At 36.8% G+C, this 20,035-nt stretch overlaps 1 protein-coding gene and 1 pseudogene across 6 annotated transcripts in view; both read left to right on the top strand.

Moving 5' to 3' along the window:
• The first annotated feature begins 1,580 nt into the window (after positions 1-1,580).
• Positions 1,581-20,035, top strand: part of CEP120 (centrosomal protein 120) — a 76,180-nt gene continuing 57,725 nt past the window's right edge. For 3 of the 6 annotated variants that reach the window (XM_012760720.2, XM_020290210.2, XM_076008322.1), the window contains exons 1-5: positions 1,581-1,705; positions 1,966-2,046; positions 4,379-4,535; positions 8,043-8,157; positions 11,077-11,218. In XM_012760720.2, the coding sequence (XP_012616174.2) occupies positions 1,998-2,046; positions 4,379-4,535; positions 8,043-8,157; positions 11,077-11,218 (463 nt within the window). In that variant the 5' untranslated portion in view covers positions 1,581-1,705; positions 1,966-1,997. Of the gene's footprint in view, positions 1,706-1,962; positions 2,047-4,378; positions 4,536-8,042; positions 8,158-11,076; positions 11,219-20,035 lie in introns of those variants that run through there. The other 3 variants (XM_076008321.1, XM_076008323.1, XM_076008324.1) reach the window with 3 other exon arrangements.
• On the top strand, positions 5,737-6,311 carry LOC105869104 (apelin receptor early endogenous ligand pseudogene; annotated as a pseudogene).

The following is a 20,035-nucleotide window of genomic DNA, read 5'->3' as shown; positions in this document are numbered from 1 at the left end:
TCAGTAAGTAATTTCAAGGAAAAAATCTAATAATGGGTACTTACAGATTAAATAAGACAAAGGACATACCAATCAAATGCATTGTATTTTGGAACTTACTTGGATCCTGAGTTGAACAAATCAACTGAAAAACATTATTAGATAATCAGAGAAGTTTATATTTAACAGTGTATATTTAATGGTACTAAGTAATTGTTGCTAACTTTTTAGGAGTAATAATGAAATTGCGGTTAAATATTTGGTATTTTAAGACTTTTTAAAAATATATCTTATCTTTTAGAGGTAAATGTTGAAAGAGATTAATTGATGTGATGATGTTAGGACATATCCCTCAAAATGATACAACAGACAAAGATGATTGGTATTGAGTTGATAATTGGTAAGGTTACATTCTGGGTTCATTATATTACTGTCTACTTTTAAGCATGTTTGACATCTTCCACCAACGAATGGATTGTTCAATGATGAATCCAAAGTAGATCACTAAACTGGATCATTACTTTGATTTTATGTTGAATATTGCCTCATTTCAGGAACACCTCTGATGGGGCCTGAAGTGAACTGGTTCAATCTCCACAAACTCCTCCTTTTATTTTGGGCACAAAGCAAAGAAGAAAACAATAAGGCCCAGAAATATATTATTTGCTTTCAAACCAACAACTTCTTAGTTTACAGAACAAGAAAGCGGCAAGAGAAACCAGACTTATGTCCACTACCTCGTGCTACCTTAACTTGGCTGGGTTTTTTCCTGTCACCTATTATCGTGATTTATTTTTGTTTTTCGAAGCAGAAGTATTACAAATTTTAATGTTAAAATGTCCACAATCGCTGCAACTGACTTGGTTATCTAGGTTTCAAGCTAGCTAAAGCTCCAAACGGTTTCTAACCTTTACTAAAATAAAGTCCGAAATTGGGAGACGTAAGGGCAACACGATGGTTGGCAGCATTTCGACGCATTACTTTTTGGTCTTGATTTTGCTAATTAGATACTTTGTGGTCGGGGGTAGAAGAACCTATACCTTTAAAGTTCCCTACCCATGTGACAATGTTTTTGTTTTAGGGGAATTTCTGTGGAACAGGAAATTCTCTGAGATTCTACGTCAGCGCCAACAGTTACCGTAATTACCGTATTGACGCTACTTTCTTTCAAAGGGCAAAGCTTCCAGGTACGGCTCAAGAACAATGGGGCTGTAGAGTTCAGACCTAAGTCATTATTTTTCTGTGATTTAATTTTTAAAGCAGCTTTGACACTGGGTACCTGAACTAAGCTAGGATTTTTTTGTTACTTTTTAAAAAATTCCCATTAATATAGTTCTCAGACTGTGGCCAAGGCACGAAGCAGAGAACACCGTGACACTCTTCTTAGAGCAAGCTACGCAGCTTCAGGAAGCGGTTAACAGCAGTAGTGCGCCTGCGCAGCTAGTCCTCATCAAATTGCGGCGTTTCCCCATCCGGCTAGCAGGGGGCGCTGTGAGGTAATGAACTAGTCCTCCCTAGGGCTCTGGAACCGAGAGTAAAAGGGCGGGAGGAGAGGCGGCCTGAGGGGCGTTCTATCCTCGACTGCCCTGGTCTCTATCGCCCTTTGTCCTCCAGCCTCCCCAGGGGCACTGGGCCTGCGGGCCCGGTTGCTAGGCGGAAGCAGGGTGCGGCGGCGGCCGCGGCGGCTGCCCGGGCGTTTGAAAAGCGGCTACGGAGGCGGCAAAAGGTCCTTGGGCGGCGGGCTCACTTCTACCTGCAGACGGACCGTGCTGCAGAGCAGCTTTTGCCTGGAGTTGGGGCAGGGTCAAGGCCTGGGCTGGCGGCGCGGGGCAGGGGAGCCGGGTGCGCTGCAGGCGGCGGTGGGACAGGCCCCGGAGCGGGGTCTGGGCGTCAGGGGCCGTGGTGGGCGTTGGGGGCCCCGCCAGGAGTCCTGCCTGTGGTCGCGGCTTACCTGAGACTCACCTGGACTCCACTTTCCCCCAGCAGACCCCGCCTCCGGGCCGCCGACCGCGGCGACCATGGTCTCCAAGTCCGACCAGCTGCTCATCGTCGTGTCCATCCTAGAAGGTGAGCGGCCCGAGACTTGGTTTTGCAACCGCCTTTCCTGAATTTTAAAAGAGTAGTGTGAGACCGAGGGCTTGTTATCCTTGAGAACCTTGTCATCTTTGCTTTTGTGGTCCCAACAGACTTGTTCAAAGTTGTATGTAGTGAAGTCTGTTAGGCAATTGATTTAAAAATCTCTCAGGGGAGTATGAGCGCTATTAGGGATAAGTGATATTTAGCGCGACTAGCCTTAGCCCCAGAGAATCTAGAAAAGACGATTTCCATCAGAATCAGCACGTCGATGGCCTTTCTATAAAAGCTGAAGGTATTCCTGAGAAGCACGTTCTGCATTCGCAAGAACTTTGCCTTTGATTTGAATACATGTTTCCTGCAATTTAAGAAATATTGTGGAGGCCGTTCCCTTTACAAGCCTTGATGGAGGCCTTAAGGGACTACACCTTGTTAAGATGTATTATCCATTCCTTAACAGTTTGTTCGTTGAATGAATGACGCTTGTTGGGAACTCATTGAGTGTCAGGAACTGCGCTGGTAGTGTAAGAATGAGACAGTCTTGGTTCTAAAAGCTAAGGGTGTAGGTTGGAGAATGTATCAACAAATAATTCATCGGGGTGTGGAAGAAGGAATGACCACCTCTGTCTGGTGAAGCTGGGGAATGTTTACCAGAGGAGGTGACATTTATTTGGGTCCTAAAGATGATTATTAGTCTTTTGTCAGGTGAAAAAAGGAAAGTCATTCCAGGGGAAGGGAAGAGCAAAGGGTACTTAAGGTATGGAAAAGCAAGGCATGTTTTGCCTTGCTTAAATACAGTGTAGTTGAAGAGCAGAGTGCAGGAAAGTGAAGGGCATAGTAGTTGATACGTAAATTGTGGACAGTTTATGACTACTATGTTAAGAAGGAGTCATTCTGAGGGGGACCAGAGGCATGGCTGGATTTCCCATTCCCCCACCCCTACTGGGAGGGTGTTTTGTGGAGGCCTAGCACTTGTGTGGGAGGTGAAAGAGAAGGAAATATTGTAAACCTAATTTTTGAGTTTTGTAACAAGAAACTAACTAGAAGCCCTGAAGAGCTGGGGTGCTATTAACTGTGGATTACTGATTATTTAAAGACAGGATCGAAATCATCTTATAATTTGGTTAACAGAAGTTTTTAGACTTAGAACTGTGCCCCATGCAATGAGGAAACAAATATCCATTTCCTTTCAGGATGTAGAGGTCTGTGTGGGGAGATCAAATTAATGTGCAGGACACAATATGTTGGGGTATAATATATTAAAAATATGTAATATGGACTGTAAAGATAGCTTTTGGGGCGGGTGGTGATGATGGCTGAAATACCTCGAGTAATAAATAAGCTTTAGATAGGTGAGAACAGAAGAAAGCCATTCCAGGTGATTGCACAACCAGGCCAACAGGGGAATGAGCAGGGTGGCATGGTGGCTGCAACAGTGAAGAGGACAGCAAGATGACTAGGGTGGAAGGAAGGTGAATATTTAGTAATATCATAGTAAAACATGAGCTTTTATAACTAGAGGAAATAGGCCTTGGAGGATCTTGAAAGCCAAGGAGTTTAGAATTAATGTTCTAAGAAATAGGTTGGCAGCATATATTCCTAAATAGGAGAGTGTTTTTCTCAAGTTCAGTTTAATGGCAATGTGCAGGAAGAGAACCTTAAGTCAGGAATATCAGTTAGGTTGTTGCCACAAACATACCTAAAAGTAGCATGTGATCGTCTCTCCAACTGTTCCTTTTCTTATGTTTCTACTGTATTTCCATTCATGGTAACCACACTGTTGCCTCAAGCCAAAAACCTGGGAGTCATCCTCATCCTGGATTCCCTCTCCATCCCCAGCTTCCAAATGGTCCCTAAGTAGCATTGGTTTTATTTTCTAAGTAATAGTAGGTACTATTGATACATAATTTTTTTTTTTTTTTGAGACAGAGTCTCAACTGTATTAAGTACTGGTATAATAATATCTAAAATTGGATATTTTAGATTAGTCACATTGTTAACTCTTTAATTCTAAATGTTATTGAGATCATTGCTACTCAAAGTGTGAACCAAAAACGGCAGCATTCACGTTACCAGAGATCTTGTTAGAAATGCAGACTCTCAGGTCCATCCTAGACCTGCTAAACTAGAATCTACATTTTAACGGGGTCACTATGCACATTAATGTTTGAGAAGCACTAATTTATAAATTATAGCTTCTCATTTGATTCATGTTTCTTATGAATTACGAAAGTAAGTGTATGTCTATGTGTTAGCAAGGTAATTTATGGATGTATAAGTCAACCACCAATACTTCCAGTTAATCTATATGGTCTTGTTTCTTCAGGTCGTCATTTCCCCAAACGTCCAAAGCATATGCTTGTAGTAGAAGCAAAGTTTGATGGAGAACAGTTGGCTACTGATCCTGTGAACCACACTGACCAGCCAGAATTTGCTACAGAGTTAGCCTGGGAAATTGACAGGAAAGCACTTCATCAGCACAGGTGACTGTTATTTTTAATTTAAATTAGTATCTTTATCAGTTTCTTCTTTTTCAGGCTGTTACAGATAAACACAGGTTGAATACCCTTATTCAAAATGCTTAGGACCAGGAGCGTTTTGATTTTAGATTATTTTGGATTTTGAAATATTTTCATATACCTATAAGATATCTTAGGGATGGGACCCAAGTCTAACACGAAATTCATTTGCTTCATGTGTACCTTATACATATATCCTACAGGTCATTTCATATATCTTTAATAATTTTGTACATGAAACAAGGCTTCTGTAAGTGCTTATGCTTGGAATTTCCCACTTATGGTTTCATGTCAGTTCTCAAGAGTTTTGGATTTTAGAGCATTTCAGATGAGGAATACACAACCTGTAAATTTTATATCTCTCATTACATTATAGTAATAATCATATTTATTGAATGTTTTTCTAATATGTCAAGAAATTTTCAAAATACTTTACAAAAATAAAACATTTAAACATTAGAGCAACCCTGTAAAGTTGGTATTATTATTTTCCTGGTATTCCAATGAGGAAACTGAGGTCTGAGAGATTAAGTAACTTGCCTTAAGTCTGTCCTCTGGATAGTGGTAGAGCACAATTTTAACCACTATACTATACTTAGAGGTTTTTGGGTATTTTTTTTGCTAATGTGTAAGACAGTAGATATTTTAGAAATACCTTGATGATGCCTACCCAATATTAAATATGGGTTGACAGTCACTATAATTTCTGTTAATTCATTTATTGTATATTTACCTGACTTGCCAAGGATATGTGGAGGGGTACTCAGTGAAAAGTTATGCAAGTAATTATATAAGGGATTCTTTGTAATTAATTTGTATTTAATTTTAGACAAATATATGAAATAGGCTTAAAGTTTTAGCATCTTATTTTTTCATGAATTCTAGGACCAGAGCAGGCAAGAACAGCAATGCTTTTATTTATTAAAAGATTGAACATAAATTTTCTGGGAAACACATAATCACTTCAATACTTGCTTATTCTCAGTACTAAATCATATTAGAATAGAAAGTTAGAAGACGTCCACCGAAGTTACAGCATGCTTGAATGGTCTATTTCACCAATATTTGCTTATGGAAATAAAGGGGGGGGGGAGAGGAGAGAAGTGGAGGAGGGGTTTGAAGTGGAGGAGGGGTTTGAAGCTGAGGGAGGCTCTGACCACAGCCAGCACTCTATAACCCTGTCTGATGTGATCATTAACCTTTCTGGAAAAGGCAGCTGGCAATTCTCTGAGGTTGTCTTTAGGATGTGAGGAGAGCCACACAGATACTGCACAGACTACAGATTGTTTGGTTTACTTTGAGAGCTGTTGGTCCACTTTTGTGTGGCAGAAAAATGAGATTTCACCCATTCCTTTTTGTATTTTTTATTTTTATGATGAGTCTTCTCCTTATCAATGGAAAGAGACCAGCTAATTTTGCCATGAAAAGAAAATTGCACAGACACAACTGCCCTCAGAGGAGATGTATGCCTCTTCATTCATGAGTGCCCTTCCCCTGAGATCTCTCTATCTAACTTTGTCCAGTCTATCAGAAAAAGAAGTGAAGGAAAGATACCCAACTACGCAAAAGAACTTCATTATGGCAGTAGCGTGATTGCTTAGAAGTTCCTGTACAAAAAGGAATTGTTTGAAAGCACCTGAGATGATTTATTAGTTTCAAAGGATTTTCTGCTTCCTGGCTTCTCTTAAGAGGAAAAATAACACAAATTCAAAATGATTCCAGTATGAAGCATAATTATTGCCTGCACGACAAAAATATTTCATCTTTCTCTGTACATTTTTTTTTTATTTTTCTTTCATAGGTTAAAAAGAAAAATGCCTTTCAATGTCTTAGAACTCTCTAACTGTAAAAAGTGCAAGAATTTAAAATTTTTCTTTCATACTTCTATAATTCTCCAAAAGTATTAACTTTGTATAAATTTGAGAGATTTTTTTTTTTAAAAGGCAAAATCTCTCCTAGCTCTCTGGGAGGCCGGGGCGGGCGGATTGCTCGAGGTCAGGAGTTCAAAACCAGCCTGAGCAAGAGCAAGACCCCATCTCTACTATAAATAGAAAGAAATTAATTGGCCAACTGATATATATATATATATATATATATATATATATATATATATATATATGTGTAAAAAATTAGCTGGGCATGGTGGCACATGCCTGTAGTCCCAGCTACTCGGGAGGCTAAGGCAGTAGGATCACTTGGGCCCAGGAGTTTGAGGTTACTGTGAGCTAGGCTGACGCCATGGCACTCACTCTAGCCTGGACAACAAAGTGAGACTCTGTCTCAAAAAAAAAACAAAAAAGGCAAAATCTGAAATCAATTGCTTTGACCATTTGGCTTTGCACAGTAGGGAGAGATTAATGGTTCACTGATTATTTATATAGTAAGATTAAGAAAGAAGCTATTAATTGCTACCAATTTTATATAATAGGCTTTAATGTTTATGAAAGTATGATTTTTTATTTTATGAGAAATATCCATTTGAAGTTTTAAAAGAAAGCATAACATTCTAATTATATTTCATTTTATCTTGCAATGGAAACATTCATTTTTGAATCAAGCCAATGTTTGCTTTTCTTTGAAAAAAAAAGAATAGAAAGTTAAAAAAAGAAGGAAAGCAAGGAGAAACTTATTTGCTTCTATAGCTAAGTAATGCATAGATTTATTTGAAGGGGTATTAAATTGTTAGAGAATGTAAAAATGCTGTATTTCCTTTTAGTGGCATCTGAAACAGCTGCTTAGACAAAATCCTGCCGTGAGATGTTAGGGCCTGCATTTGTGGTTGTGTGTGTAATTAGGTTAGTAACAAGTGGTGCCACTGTGATTGCTGTAGGCTGAGAAAATAATACAGATAAATTGAATTTACAAGTGATAATTTTGTGCTAAGTTCAGTTTCATAGTAATTCCACTAGATAAAAGTGATGGCAAAATCTATTCAGCTCAATGCATAAGTAAATATAGGGGCTACAAACTGAAAAAGAGCCCATGCTGTGTACCAGTCAGTATCATGCCTACAGAACATTGTCATATGTTACATTACATTATGAATTTAAATTTTAATAGTGTATGATTTTATGGTATTTAATTCCTAAGTTTGTTTTTTTGAGTCTACAAAAGTACTGTAAGCATATATGTGTATTTGGAATTTTATGTGTGGATAATTTTTGACTTTCAAAAGATTTTATACTTTATAGAGACTTGATAAACATTGAGCTAGATGAAAGCCTCTTTGATGAGACAGACTAAGATTTTGACATGCTTTGTATATTACTTAGTTGGTATATAGATAAGTAGATATAGTTAATAGTTCTTGCCAGTTGGAGTTTTATAGAAAATAAAGAATAGATACAGCTTATCTAACAAAATTTGCATATACATATAAGATATCTTGATAATAGGCAGTTTTTTCAAGGCTAATAAAAAGTTAAATATTAAACAACATTTTTATTTATCATGTAAATTGTTTTGTTATAGGCTACAGCGTACTCCTATCAAACTTCAGTGTTTTGCCTTGGATCCTTCATCTTCAGCCAAGGAAACCATAGGTTACATTGTTCTGGACTTAAGAACTGCTCAAGAAACAAAACAGGTATTGCCCTTTTGATGTTTTGCTAAGAATTATGTTAGATGTTGATTATTTTCAATAGATACCAGATTAACGAAAAGGACATGAAATACTGGATGTGTTAGATCATGGACTTGAGCCAATATGGCAGTTTTAAGTTTTAGTTTATGAATTTGATTTAGAATATCTCAAGCTTTTCATCATTCTTTTGATCAAGAACTATCTTTCTCAAAGAAATGTGTCTCTGAGCTCAAACCTATGTCCAATTTGCTGTTACCTCAAATTTAGTGTGTTCCACTCCTAGGCTTTCCTTTCAAAGGTGGTCTTTTCCAGTGTTCCTTGCTTTGGTGAATGGTCACTACTCTCCTTCCAGTTATACAAGTTAGAAATAAGAAATCTTCCTTGACATTTCCTTTTTTATCCCTCCATAGCTACCCATTTCAGTTGGTTTTTTCCCTCCTGATCCATCTACTATTCTGCTTTTCACTGCTGCCATCCCAACCTAAGCCACTGTCATTTCTTGCCGTGACTATCATTGTAGCCTCCTAATTGGTTTCCCTGCTTCCTGCTCCTTTGCATGCCTTATGTCATAGTCAGAGCAAGTGAACTTACTGAAACACACTTAATGTTATATAACCGGTACCCTACTCCCCTGAAAGAACTCAGGATCTTTAATCCTGTGTTAGTGCCTTTTATTATTGAACATGTTTCTTCCTATAACTTTTTAAGTATCCTCTAACCTTTTTGTACATGGTTGACTTTAGAAATCTTTGTTTCAGTTTTTCCTAATGTCTTTGGTCACAATTTTCTTAAGGCAAATAAAGTTAAAAAAAAACCCTGCTAATATCTTCTCTTTTGTTTTAAATTCCATTCTTTTTTTTTTTTTTCCGGCATATTATGGGGGTACAAATTTTAAAGTTTCAAAAAATGCCCTTTCCCTCCCTCCCCCCACAAGTCTGAGTTTCTAGCGTGACCATCCCCCAGATGGTGCACATCTCACTCATTATGTATGTATAAATTCCATTCTTGATTTGAATCTGAAATTAGGATTCTGTAAAGAAAAATTTATCTATTACTAATGTTTTTGCTGCTGATAGAAATGATAATTGCAAATGATTAGTAGGGTTGGCCCAATGTGGGGTTCATTCAAAAGAAGCTGAAATTTTAAAATAATTTTTAAAAGGACTTGTTTTTTCCCCCATTCTTGGGCACTCATGACCTCTCTGCCCCTAGGCCTTATACTTAAAAAGGTTTTCCCTCTTTAGTCTCTAGACCCTGAACCAAGAAGGTTCATTGGGCCCCTGGTGAATGAAGGGGCCCTAACTCAACTTCTTTCCTGCAACATGCACACATCTGGAAGGCACTTCTGTAGTCAGTCTGGTTGCAGAGAAGGTAGATCCTCTAAGGAGGAGGGTATCTGAGAGAAGAGATCATGTCGGTAAATGGTCGTGGCATTCCCCATGCCAGTCCTTTAGGATATTTTGTCAACATATTTATCAAAGTTAAGGAGAAATGGTTTGAAATTACCTTAGTTTTATGAAAACCAAATGCTGTCTTGCTTATTCTCTTTTGTTCATCAGCATAAATATTCGAAATTGACTAGTAGAATATTTGAATTTCAAAATAAATTGGTTATAAATAAGTATAAATACAGAAAAATCCAGATTTATTTTTCTGAGTTATATAACAGAAAAATATAAATTCTCTGAGTAGCTAAACATCTTTTTCAGGTTTATGCTCAAAATTAGAAAGTATTTGTCATGAGAAATACAGCAACAAATATTATGCATTTTTATCTTAAAAAAACTAGGTTGTTGCTTTTCTTTTTAACCTATGGTCTAGTTAATCCTATTTTAATTATCAAACATAGCTTGAATATAGCATAACAGTTTATGGTTTTGATCAGTATAAGCACCAATTACTATATCTTTGTATAACAATGGTCAGAGTAGGAATACTGTTTCCAATCATTGAAATGGTGCCTTGGGCTGGGTGTGGTGGCTCACACCTGTAATCCTAGCACTCTGGGAGGCAGAGGCAGAAGGATCATTCGAGGTCAGGAGTTGGAGACCAGCCTGAGCAAGAGCAAGACCCCATCTCTACTTAAAATAGAAAGAAATTAGCCAGACAACTTAAAATATATATAGACAAAATTAGCCGAGCATGATGGTGCATGCCTGTAGTCCCAGCTACTTGGGAGCCTGAGGCAGAAGGATTGTTTGAGCCCAGGAGTTTGAGGTTGCTGTGAGCTAGGCTGATGCCATGGCCCTCTAGCCTAGGCAACAGAGTGAGACTCTGTCTCAAAAAAAAAAGAAAGATACATGTAGCCATGAGATTTTTCAGGCTGCTTTGGGTACTAGAATTTCTCAGGTTGCTGTAGAGGGGATATTCAAGTAATTTAGGATACTTTGTTCTGTGAGAAGGCTTTTATTTCATTATCAGTCAAGTGTTAATACATGGTTGATAATGCAGAACTCTACCATTAGGCCTTTACTTTAATATTTTGTTAGTGTTTTCTATCAACACTGAGATTTTCTTGTCCTTATTTGATATAAGCAGAAATATGACAGGGGAAAACGATATAATAATGTGAAAAAATAAGGATTAGGTAAACAAAAAATGCATAGTTTTTTGTTGTTCAAGGAATGAATTAAGATTGGGGATATAAGGCCAAAGGTATTGTTTTCTTTAATATTTTACCTGTTAAAGCATAAGAATGGAAGAAGGGAAGACAATTTAAACTTTTACTTAGTTTTTTTCAAAGGGAAATTCAGTTGATGCATTCCTAAGCAGGATTAATTTCTTTTGAGGAAAAGATGAAAAAAAATGTTTTAAAAGATAAAATGATGAAAACTACATGAAATTTATTTGGAACATTATAGAACATTTCCCAATACCTTTTTTCCCTATTAACTATTAAGATGTTCTGTTGTTATTGTCTAGGCACCAAAATGGTACCAGTTGCTGAGTAATAAATACACCAAGTTCAAGTCTGAGATACAGATAAGTATTGCTTTGGAAACAGATACAAAGGCACCAATGGATAGTTTTAAAGCAAAAGGAGCCCCACCTCGAGATGGAAAAGGTTTGCACATCATCTCTAAAGACATTTTTGATAAGTTCCTTCTTTGAACTAGAACTTTAGGAATCGGGGGGTGTGTTATAGGGAGATAGAGTTGGAGTACAAACTGATTTTATTCTAGTGTGTCAGACAAATACTGTGACACGTTGCAAATGCAACCTTTGTTGCCTTTAGCTCTTGTTTATACATCTTAGAAATAGGAAATACTTTTTCTTATTTGATAATATAATAGAACAAAGCACAATTTTGTATTTTTAAAAATGGCTACTTAGGAAAATTTTCTTACTAGGATGAGTAGAGGAAAGCCCAAAATGATTATGCTATTCTCTGCTTATTAACTCAACTGTAGTTTAACAAAACTTATATTTCTTTCTTTCTCATTTAATTAATAAACTTTATTTTTTAGAGCAGTTTTAGTTTCACAGCAAAATTGAGTGGAGAATAGAAAGTTCCCATATATCCTCTGTCCCCCCAACACACAACCTTCCCTACTATCAACATCTTAGCACTAGAATAGTGGTGTTATAATTGATGAACTTACATTATCATCACCCAAAGTCCATAGTTTACATTAGGATTCACTCTTGGTGTTGTACATTCTATGGATATAGACCAGGCGTCCTCAAACTACAGCCCGCAGGCCACATGCGGGTGTTTTTGCCCGTTTGTTTTTTTACTTCAAAATAAGATATGTGCAGTGTGCATAGGAATTTGTTCATAGTGTTTTTTAAACTATAGTCCGGCCCTCCAACGGTCTGAAGGACAGTGAACTGGCCCCCTGTTTAAAAAGTTTGAGGACCCCTCATATAGACTAATGTATAATGACATGTATCCTCCATTGTACCACTATACAGAATAGTTACATTGCCCTAAAATCCTCTGTATTCCACCTATTCCTCCCTCTCTTCCCCTAAACTCTGGCAACTACTGATCTTTTTTACTCTGTATAGTTTTGTCTTTTTCAGAATGCTATGTAGTTGGAATAATATAATATATAGCCTTTTCTATATTGACTCTTTTACTTGGCAATAAGTGCGTTTAAGGTTCTTCCATGTTTCTGCATGGTTTGATAGCTCAATATTTTTTTAGTGCTGAATAATGTTCCATTGTCTGGATGTATCACAGCTTATTTATCCACTCAGCTACTAAAGAACATCTTAGTTGCTTCCGACTTTTGACAATTATGAATAAAGCTGCTATAAACATGAGTGTGCAGGTTTTTGTGTGAACGTTAAATTTTCAGTTCATTTGGGTAAATACCAAGGAGTGTGATTGTTGGATTGTACGGTAAGAGTATATTGTAGTTTTGCAAGAAATATCCAATCTGTTTTCTAAAATGGTTATACCATTTTGCCTTCCCACCAGCAATGAATGAGAGTGCCTGTTGTTCCACACTTTTACCAGCATTTGATATTATCAATGTTTTGGATTTTGGCCATTCTGATAGATTTGGTATCTCACAGTTGTTTTAATTTGTAATTCTTTGATGACATACGATGTTGAACATGTTTACTTATTTATGCTTATGCACCATCTGTATATATCCTTTGATGAGGTGTCTGTTTAGGTCTTTGGCCCATTTTTTGGTCAGGTTATTCTTTTTTATTGTTGAATTTTAAAACCTTTTTGTATATTTTGGATAACAGTCCTTTATCAAGTGTGTCTTTTACTAATATGTTTTACCCATCTATGGTTTATCTTCTCATTCTCTTGATATTGTCTTTCATAGAACAGAAAATTTTAACTTTAATTAAGTCCAGTTGATCAATTATTTCATTCATGGATTATGCCTTTGTTGTTGTATCTGAAGTTCTTACCATACCCAAGGCCATCTAGATTTCTCCTATGTTATTTTCTAGGAGTTTTATAGTTTTGCATTTTAAAATTAGGTCTATAATCCATTTTGAATTAATTTTGAGAAAAGGTATAGGGTCTGTGTTTAGACTTTATTTTTTTTGTGCCTGTGGATGTACAGTTGTTCTAGCACAATTTGATGAAAAGATTGTCTTTGCTCTATTGCATTGCCTTTGCTCCTTTGTCAACAATCAGTTGACTATATTTATGTGGGTCTATTTCCAGGTTCTCTATTCTATTCCATTGATTTATCTGTTTTTTTCTCAGTACTATTATGTCGTGATTGCTGTTGCTTCATAGTATACTTGAAGTCAGGCAGTGGCTGTTCTAGGTCTTTGCCTGTCCATATGAGCTTCCGAATCAGTTTATCAGTATCTTCAAAATAATTTGCTGGGATTTTGATTGGGATTGTTTTGAATCTATAGACCAAGTTGGGAAGAACTGACATCTTGACAATATTGAGTCTTCCTATCCATGAATATGCACTCTCACTTCATTTATTTAGTTCCTTGATTTCTGTTTTCAGAGTTTTATAATTTTTCTTATGTAAATCTTGTATTTGTTAGATTTGTACTTCAGTATTTAATTTTTGGGGTGTTAATGTGAATGATAATGTATTTTTATTTCAGATTCTATTCGTTCATTGCTGGTATATAGGACAGCTATTGATTTTTTTATATTAACCTTGTATCCTGCAACCTTGCTATAATCACTTACTAGCTACAGAAGTTTTTTGTCAATTCTTTTCCACAGATTTTTTGCATAGATAATCATGTCAACTGCAAACAAAGACAGTTTTACTTCTTCCTTTCCTGTCTGTATACCTTTTATTTCCTTTTCTTATTGCATTACCAAGGACTTCAAGTATGACATTGAAAGGAGTGGTGAGAAAGGGACATCCTTAGCTTGTACCTGATTTTGGTGAACGCTTTAAATTTCTCACCATTAAGTATGATGTGAGCTATATGTTTTTTTGTAGATATTTTTTATCAAGTTGAGGAAGTTTCCTTCTAATCCGAGTTTACTGAGAGTTTTTATCATGAATGAGTGTTAAATTTTGTCAAATGCTTTCCCTGCATCTATTGATATGGTCATATGATTTTTCTTCTTTAGTCTTCTGATGTGATGGATTACATTAATTGATTTTTTAATATTGAACCAGCCTTGCATACCTGGGATAAAATCCACTTGATCATGGGGTATAATTACTTTTACACATTGTTTGATTCAACTTGCTAATATTTTGTTGATACATATATTTTGTTAATATATTTGGTTTTTGCATCTATATTCATGAGAGATACTGGTCTGTAGTTTGTGAGGTATTTTTTATAATGTCTTTGATTTATCTTCTGAAAGAGATTGTAGAGAGTTGCTATAATTTCTTCCTTAAATCCTTAGTGGAGTTCACCAGTGAACCCATCTGGACTTGGCACTTTCTGTTTTGGAAGGTTATTAATTATTGGTTCAATTTCTTTAATACTTATAGGACTATTTAGAGTGTGTATTTTTTCTTATGTGAGTTTTGGCTTATTGTGTCTTCCAAGGAATTGGTCCATTTCATCTAGATTATCAAATTTGTGGGCATAGACCTGTTCGTAATATTCCGTTACTATCCTTTTACTGTCCATGGGGTCTATAGTGATCCCTGTTTTGTTTCTGGTAGTAGTAGTTTGTGTCCTCTCCTCTTTTATTTTTTTTCTTATTTAGTGTGTCTAGAGGCTTATTGATTTTATTTATCTTTTCAGAGAATCAGCCTTTGGTTTTATTAATTTTTCTGTGTTGATTTTCTATCTTTGAATTTCATTGATCTCTAATTTTTATCATTTTCTTCCGCTTACTTTGTTTTGTTTTTTTTGAGACGGAGTCTTGCTTTGTTGCCCACACTAGAGTGAGTGCCGTGGCGTCAGCCTAGCTCACAGCAACCTCAAACTCCTGGGCTCAAGTGATTCTTCTGCCTCAGCCTCCCGAGTAGCTGGGACTACAGACATTCGCCACCATGCCCGGCTAATTTTTTCTATATACATTAGTTGGCCAATTAATTTCTTTATAGTAGAGGCGAGGTCTCGCTCTTGCTCAGGCTGGTCTTGAACTCCTGACCTCGAGCAATCCGCCCGCCTCGGCCTCCTACAGTGCTAGAATTACAGGCGTGAGCCACCGCGCCCGGCCTCTTCTGCTTGCTTTGGATTTAAGTTGCTCTTTTTCTAGTTTCTGAAGGTGGCAGCTTACATGATTGATTTTAGATCTTTCTTCTTTACTAATATATGCATTCAGTGCTATACATTTCCCTCTAACCACTGCTTTCCTTGCATCCAACAAATTTTGATAAGTTCTGTTTTCATTTTCATCTAGTTCAAGATATTTTTAAATTTTTCTTGAGATTTCTTCTTTGACACATGTGTTATTTAAAAGTGTGTTGTTTAACTTCAAGATTTTGATTTTTTTTGGTTATCTTTCTATTATTGATTTCTAGTTTAATTTTGTTATGGTATGAGAGCAGACATTGTATGATTACTAAACTTGTTAAAGTGTGTTCTATGGCCCAGAATATGGTCTGTCTTGGTGAATGTTCCACAAAAGCTTGAGAAGAAGTGTATTTTGGTGTTGTTGGATAAAGTAGTCTATAGATGTCTGTTATATCCAGTTGGTTGATGGTGGTGGTGAGTTCTTCTATGTTCTTACTGATTTTCTGTCTTCTAGATCTATTTTTAATAGTGAGGTGTTCAAGTCTTCAACTATAATAATGGATTTAACTGTTTCTCCTTGCATTTCTATCAGTGTTGGCCTCGTATTAATATTTTGATGCTCTGTTGTTAAGTGCATACATAATAATGATTGTTATATCTTATTGGAGAATTGATCCCTTTATCATTTTGTAATGTCTGTCTTTGTTCTTGATAATTTTACCTGGTCTGAGGTCTGCCCTATCTGAAATTATGTAACTAGTCCCGATTTCTATTGATTAGTATTAGCATGGTATATCTTTCTCCATCTCTTTACTATATACTAATCTATATTTGTCCTTACACTTAGTGGGTTTCTTGTAGACAACGAAGTAAGGTTTTGTTTTTTGATAGACTTTGACAATGTCTATTTTTTAATTGATGCATTTAGACTATTGATATTCAGGGTGACTATTGATATAGTGAATTAATATCTACCATATTTGTTAGTACTTTATACTTATTGTTCTTGTTCCTCTTTTTATCTTCTACTCTTTTTCTGCCTTTTGTGGTTTTAATTTTATATGATTTCATTTTGTCTCCTTTCTTAGCATATCAGTTATACATTTTTTTCTGGTTGTCCTACAGTTTACACTATACATTTACAACTTTCAGATAATACTGTACTACTTAACAGGTTGAGTACTTTATAATAATAAAATATTACTAATCTGCCTGTCCCTTGTATCATTGCTGCCATTTCAATTACACGTAAATATATATGTGTATACTTACACATACAAGCATACATAATCAAATAAATTGTTGCTGTTTTTTTTTTTTTGAGACAGAGTCTCGCTTTGTTGCCCAGGCTAGAGTGAGTGCCGTGGCATCAGCCTAGCTCACAGCAACCTCAAACTCCTGGCTCAAGCAATCCTGCTGCCTCAGCCTCCCAAGTAGCTGGGACTACAGGCATTCGCCACCATGCCCGGCTAATTTTTTGTATATATATTAGTTGGCCAATTAATTTCTTTCTATTTATAGTAGAGACGGGGTCTCACTCTTGCTCAGGCTGGTTTTGAACTCCTGACCTCGAGCAATCCGCCCGCCTCAGCCTCCCAGAGAGCTAGGATTACAGGCGTGAGCCACCGCGCCCGGCTTGTTGCTGTTTTTTTGAACAAACTTTTATCCGTTAGATCAATTAAGAATAAAAAAATTAAAAGTTTTTATTTTACTGTCATTTATTCTCTGATACTGTTCATTTCATATGTAGATCTGAGTTTCTGATCCTTGTCATTCCTTGTCTTGAAGAACTTTTTAACGTTTCTTGAAAGGCAAGTTTACTAGCAAAAAATTTCCTCAAATTTTGTTTGAGAAAATATTTATTTCTCCTTAAGTTTTTTTGGTTTTTTTTTTTGAGACAGAGTCTCACTTTGTTGCCCAGGCTAGAGTGAGTGCCGTGGCATCAGCCCAGCTCACAGCAATCTCAAACTCCTGGGCTCAAGTGATTCTCCTATCTCAGCTTCCCGAGTAGCTGGGACTACAGGCATGTGCCACCATGCCTGGCTAATTTTTTCTCTATATATATTAGTTGGCCAATTAATTTCTTTCTATTTATAGTAGAGACGGGGTCTTGCTCTTGCTCAGGCTGGTTTCGAACTCCTGACCTCGAGCAATCTGCCTGCTTCGGCCTCCCAGAGTGCTAGGATTACAGGCATGAGCCACCACGCCTGGCCTTTTGCTTAAGTTTTGAAGGATAATTTTGCTGGGTATAGAAATCTAGGTTGGTTGGGTTTTTTTCTCTCAATATTTTAAATATTTCATAATACTTTCTTCTTGTTTGCATGGTTTCTAAGAAGTTGGATGTAATTCTTAATCTTTGATTTTTCTGAAGTTTGAATGTGATATGTTTCAGTATAGGTTTTTTTGGGTGTTTATCCCCGCTTGGTGTTTTCTGAAATTCCTGTGTGATTTGGTGTCTGACATTAATTTAGGGGAAATTCTCGGTAATTACTGTTTCAAATGTTTCTTCTTTTCTCCTTCTGGTATTCCCATTATGTGTATGTTATACCTTTTGCAGTTGTCCCACAGTTCTTAATCTGTTATTTGTTTAAATCTTTTTGTTTTTGCTTTTTCATTTTGGAAGTTTCTCTATTGTCAGAGCCTCAAACTCAGAGATTATTTTCTTAGCCATGTCCAGTCTCCTAATGAACCTATCAAAGAAATTCTTCCATTCTGTTACAGTATTTTTGATTTCTAGCATTTCTTTTTGATTATTTCTTACACTTTACGTCTCTCTGCTTACATTATCCATCTGTTCTTGCATGTTGTCTACTCTTTTTTTTTTTTTTTCATTCAAAACAAGGTCTCACTCTGTCCCCTTGGCTAGAGTGTAGTGGCATCATCGTAGCTCACTTCGACTCCGGAGCCTGAGTGAGCTGCCTGCTTCAGCCTCCCAAGTAGCTAGGACCACTATACCTGGCTAATTTTTCTTTTGTAGAGACAGGGTCTTGCCATGTTGCCTAGGCTGGTTTTAGACTCCTGGGCTCAAGCAATCCTCCTGCCTCATCTTCCCAAAGTGCTGGGATTATAACCATGAATCACCACACGCAGCCTACTTTTTCCATTAAAGCCTGAGCATATTAATCGTTGTTTTAGAAAAATTCTGGTTTGATAGTTCCAATGTTCCTGCAATATCTGACTCTAGTTCTGATGCTTGTTTTAGTCTCTTCAAACTGTGTTTTCTGCCTTTTGGTTTGCCCTGTAAATTTTTGTTGGAAGTTGGACATGATATATGGGGTAAACAGAACTGCTATAAATAGGCCTTAAGTAATGTAGTGGTCATATGTGAGGGAGGAGAAGCGGTCTATAGTTCTGTGGTTAGATCTCAGGCTTTTACTGAGTCTGTACCTCTGGGGTTTAAACTTCATCATTGCTTCTCAGTCCCCGGCCCCCTTCAGTGGGACCAGATGTCTAGAAGGGCTGGAGTTGAGTATTTTCCTCTCCCAATGTGGAAGACTAGAGGGAGCTATAGTTGGGTATTTCCCTTTCCTCGGGTAAGTTAGGTTCTGATGTAACCACAACAGATTAGTCTCTGGTTAAATAGTTTCTCCTGAGGGCAGGCGTGTTAATAGGAACAAAATTCTCTGGTGTATTTCAAATTGGTTGCTTTTTCCTTCCCCCTGCCAGAAACACAAAAGTTTTTTCCCAATATTCACTGTGAGGACCTATAGAGCTCCTAGAGGTAAAATTCACAAAAGTTTGGGGCCGCCTTGTGAGTGGGTCCCCTGGAATATTTTAGCTCTCAGGCTGGTTTGCACTGAGCCACTGGCAATTCATTAGTCACGGTTCAGGTTTCCTACTCCAGCATTGGTTCCCAGGAAGGTTTTAGCTCCAATAAGTTGTGATTCTTTGTACCTGCCTGTCTCTCCTGTTTGAGGGGACAGCAGTTTTCTTGAAACCACACTTCTGTCATGGATATATGAAGAATTGTTAATGTTTCAGTTTGTTCAGCTTTTTATTTGTTGTTAGGGTGAAGACTTCTAAGCTTTCTTACATTCTGGACCCCATATTTCTTTTTAAATGTTTTTCAGTCTCAGTTTTCTCTTAGGTAAAATGATAGAATTAGATGAGATGGTCTTTAAAGGACTTTCCTCTAATATTTTGTGATTATATCTGTTTTGTAATCTTTCTGATCTGTGAAGGATAAAGATAAGTTTCTTCTAGAAAGGAGAAAAGTGAAATTGAAACAGTACAATTGGTACTCTACTACTGTACTACAGTACAATTGTACTACAGTACAATATGGTACTTCAGTCATGTTGTACAGAATGTCCTATATGTAAGATCTTACTAATGTCCTATATGTAATAATCTTACTATATGTAAGATTAATGTAAGAAACACTGCTTGTATGGGCGAATATATTCTTAGTTCAGAGCAGTGAATTTATGAATAGTTGTCCCAAAAGTTTGTGAGTTGGGAATTGCCTTTTGGATTGAGATGATAGAAATTATAGTTCAGTATTTTAACAACAGTTACTTTTCCTTCAGCTTCTCTCACTAGTTCTTCTTAACCTCCTTTAGGCTTTTCTTCTTCTTCCCAACCTTTATATATAAAAGAAATCTCTTGTCAGCCTTTACATACTCTTCCTATGTGATCTTATCAATTCACCAGGCATCAATTGTACACTTTCTATGCTGAAGACCCCCACCCAGGCCTTCAGACCCAAATAATCACCTGCCTTCTAGATATACCCATTTGAATAGGTTATAGACACCATAAACTCAAGAGATGAGAAAAC

The sequence above is a fragment of the Microcebus murinus genome, chromosome 11 (assembly GCF_040939455.1).
Source record: "Microcebus murinus isolate Inina chromosome 11, M.murinus_Inina_mat1.0, whole genome shotgun sequence".
Classification (NCBI taxonomy): domain Eukaryota; kingdom Metazoa; phylum Chordata; class Mammalia; order Primates; family Cheirogaleidae; genus Microcebus; species Microcebus murinus.
Note: the sequence above shows the minus strand (reverse complement) of the source record. Positions and strands in the feature narration are given on the sequence as shown.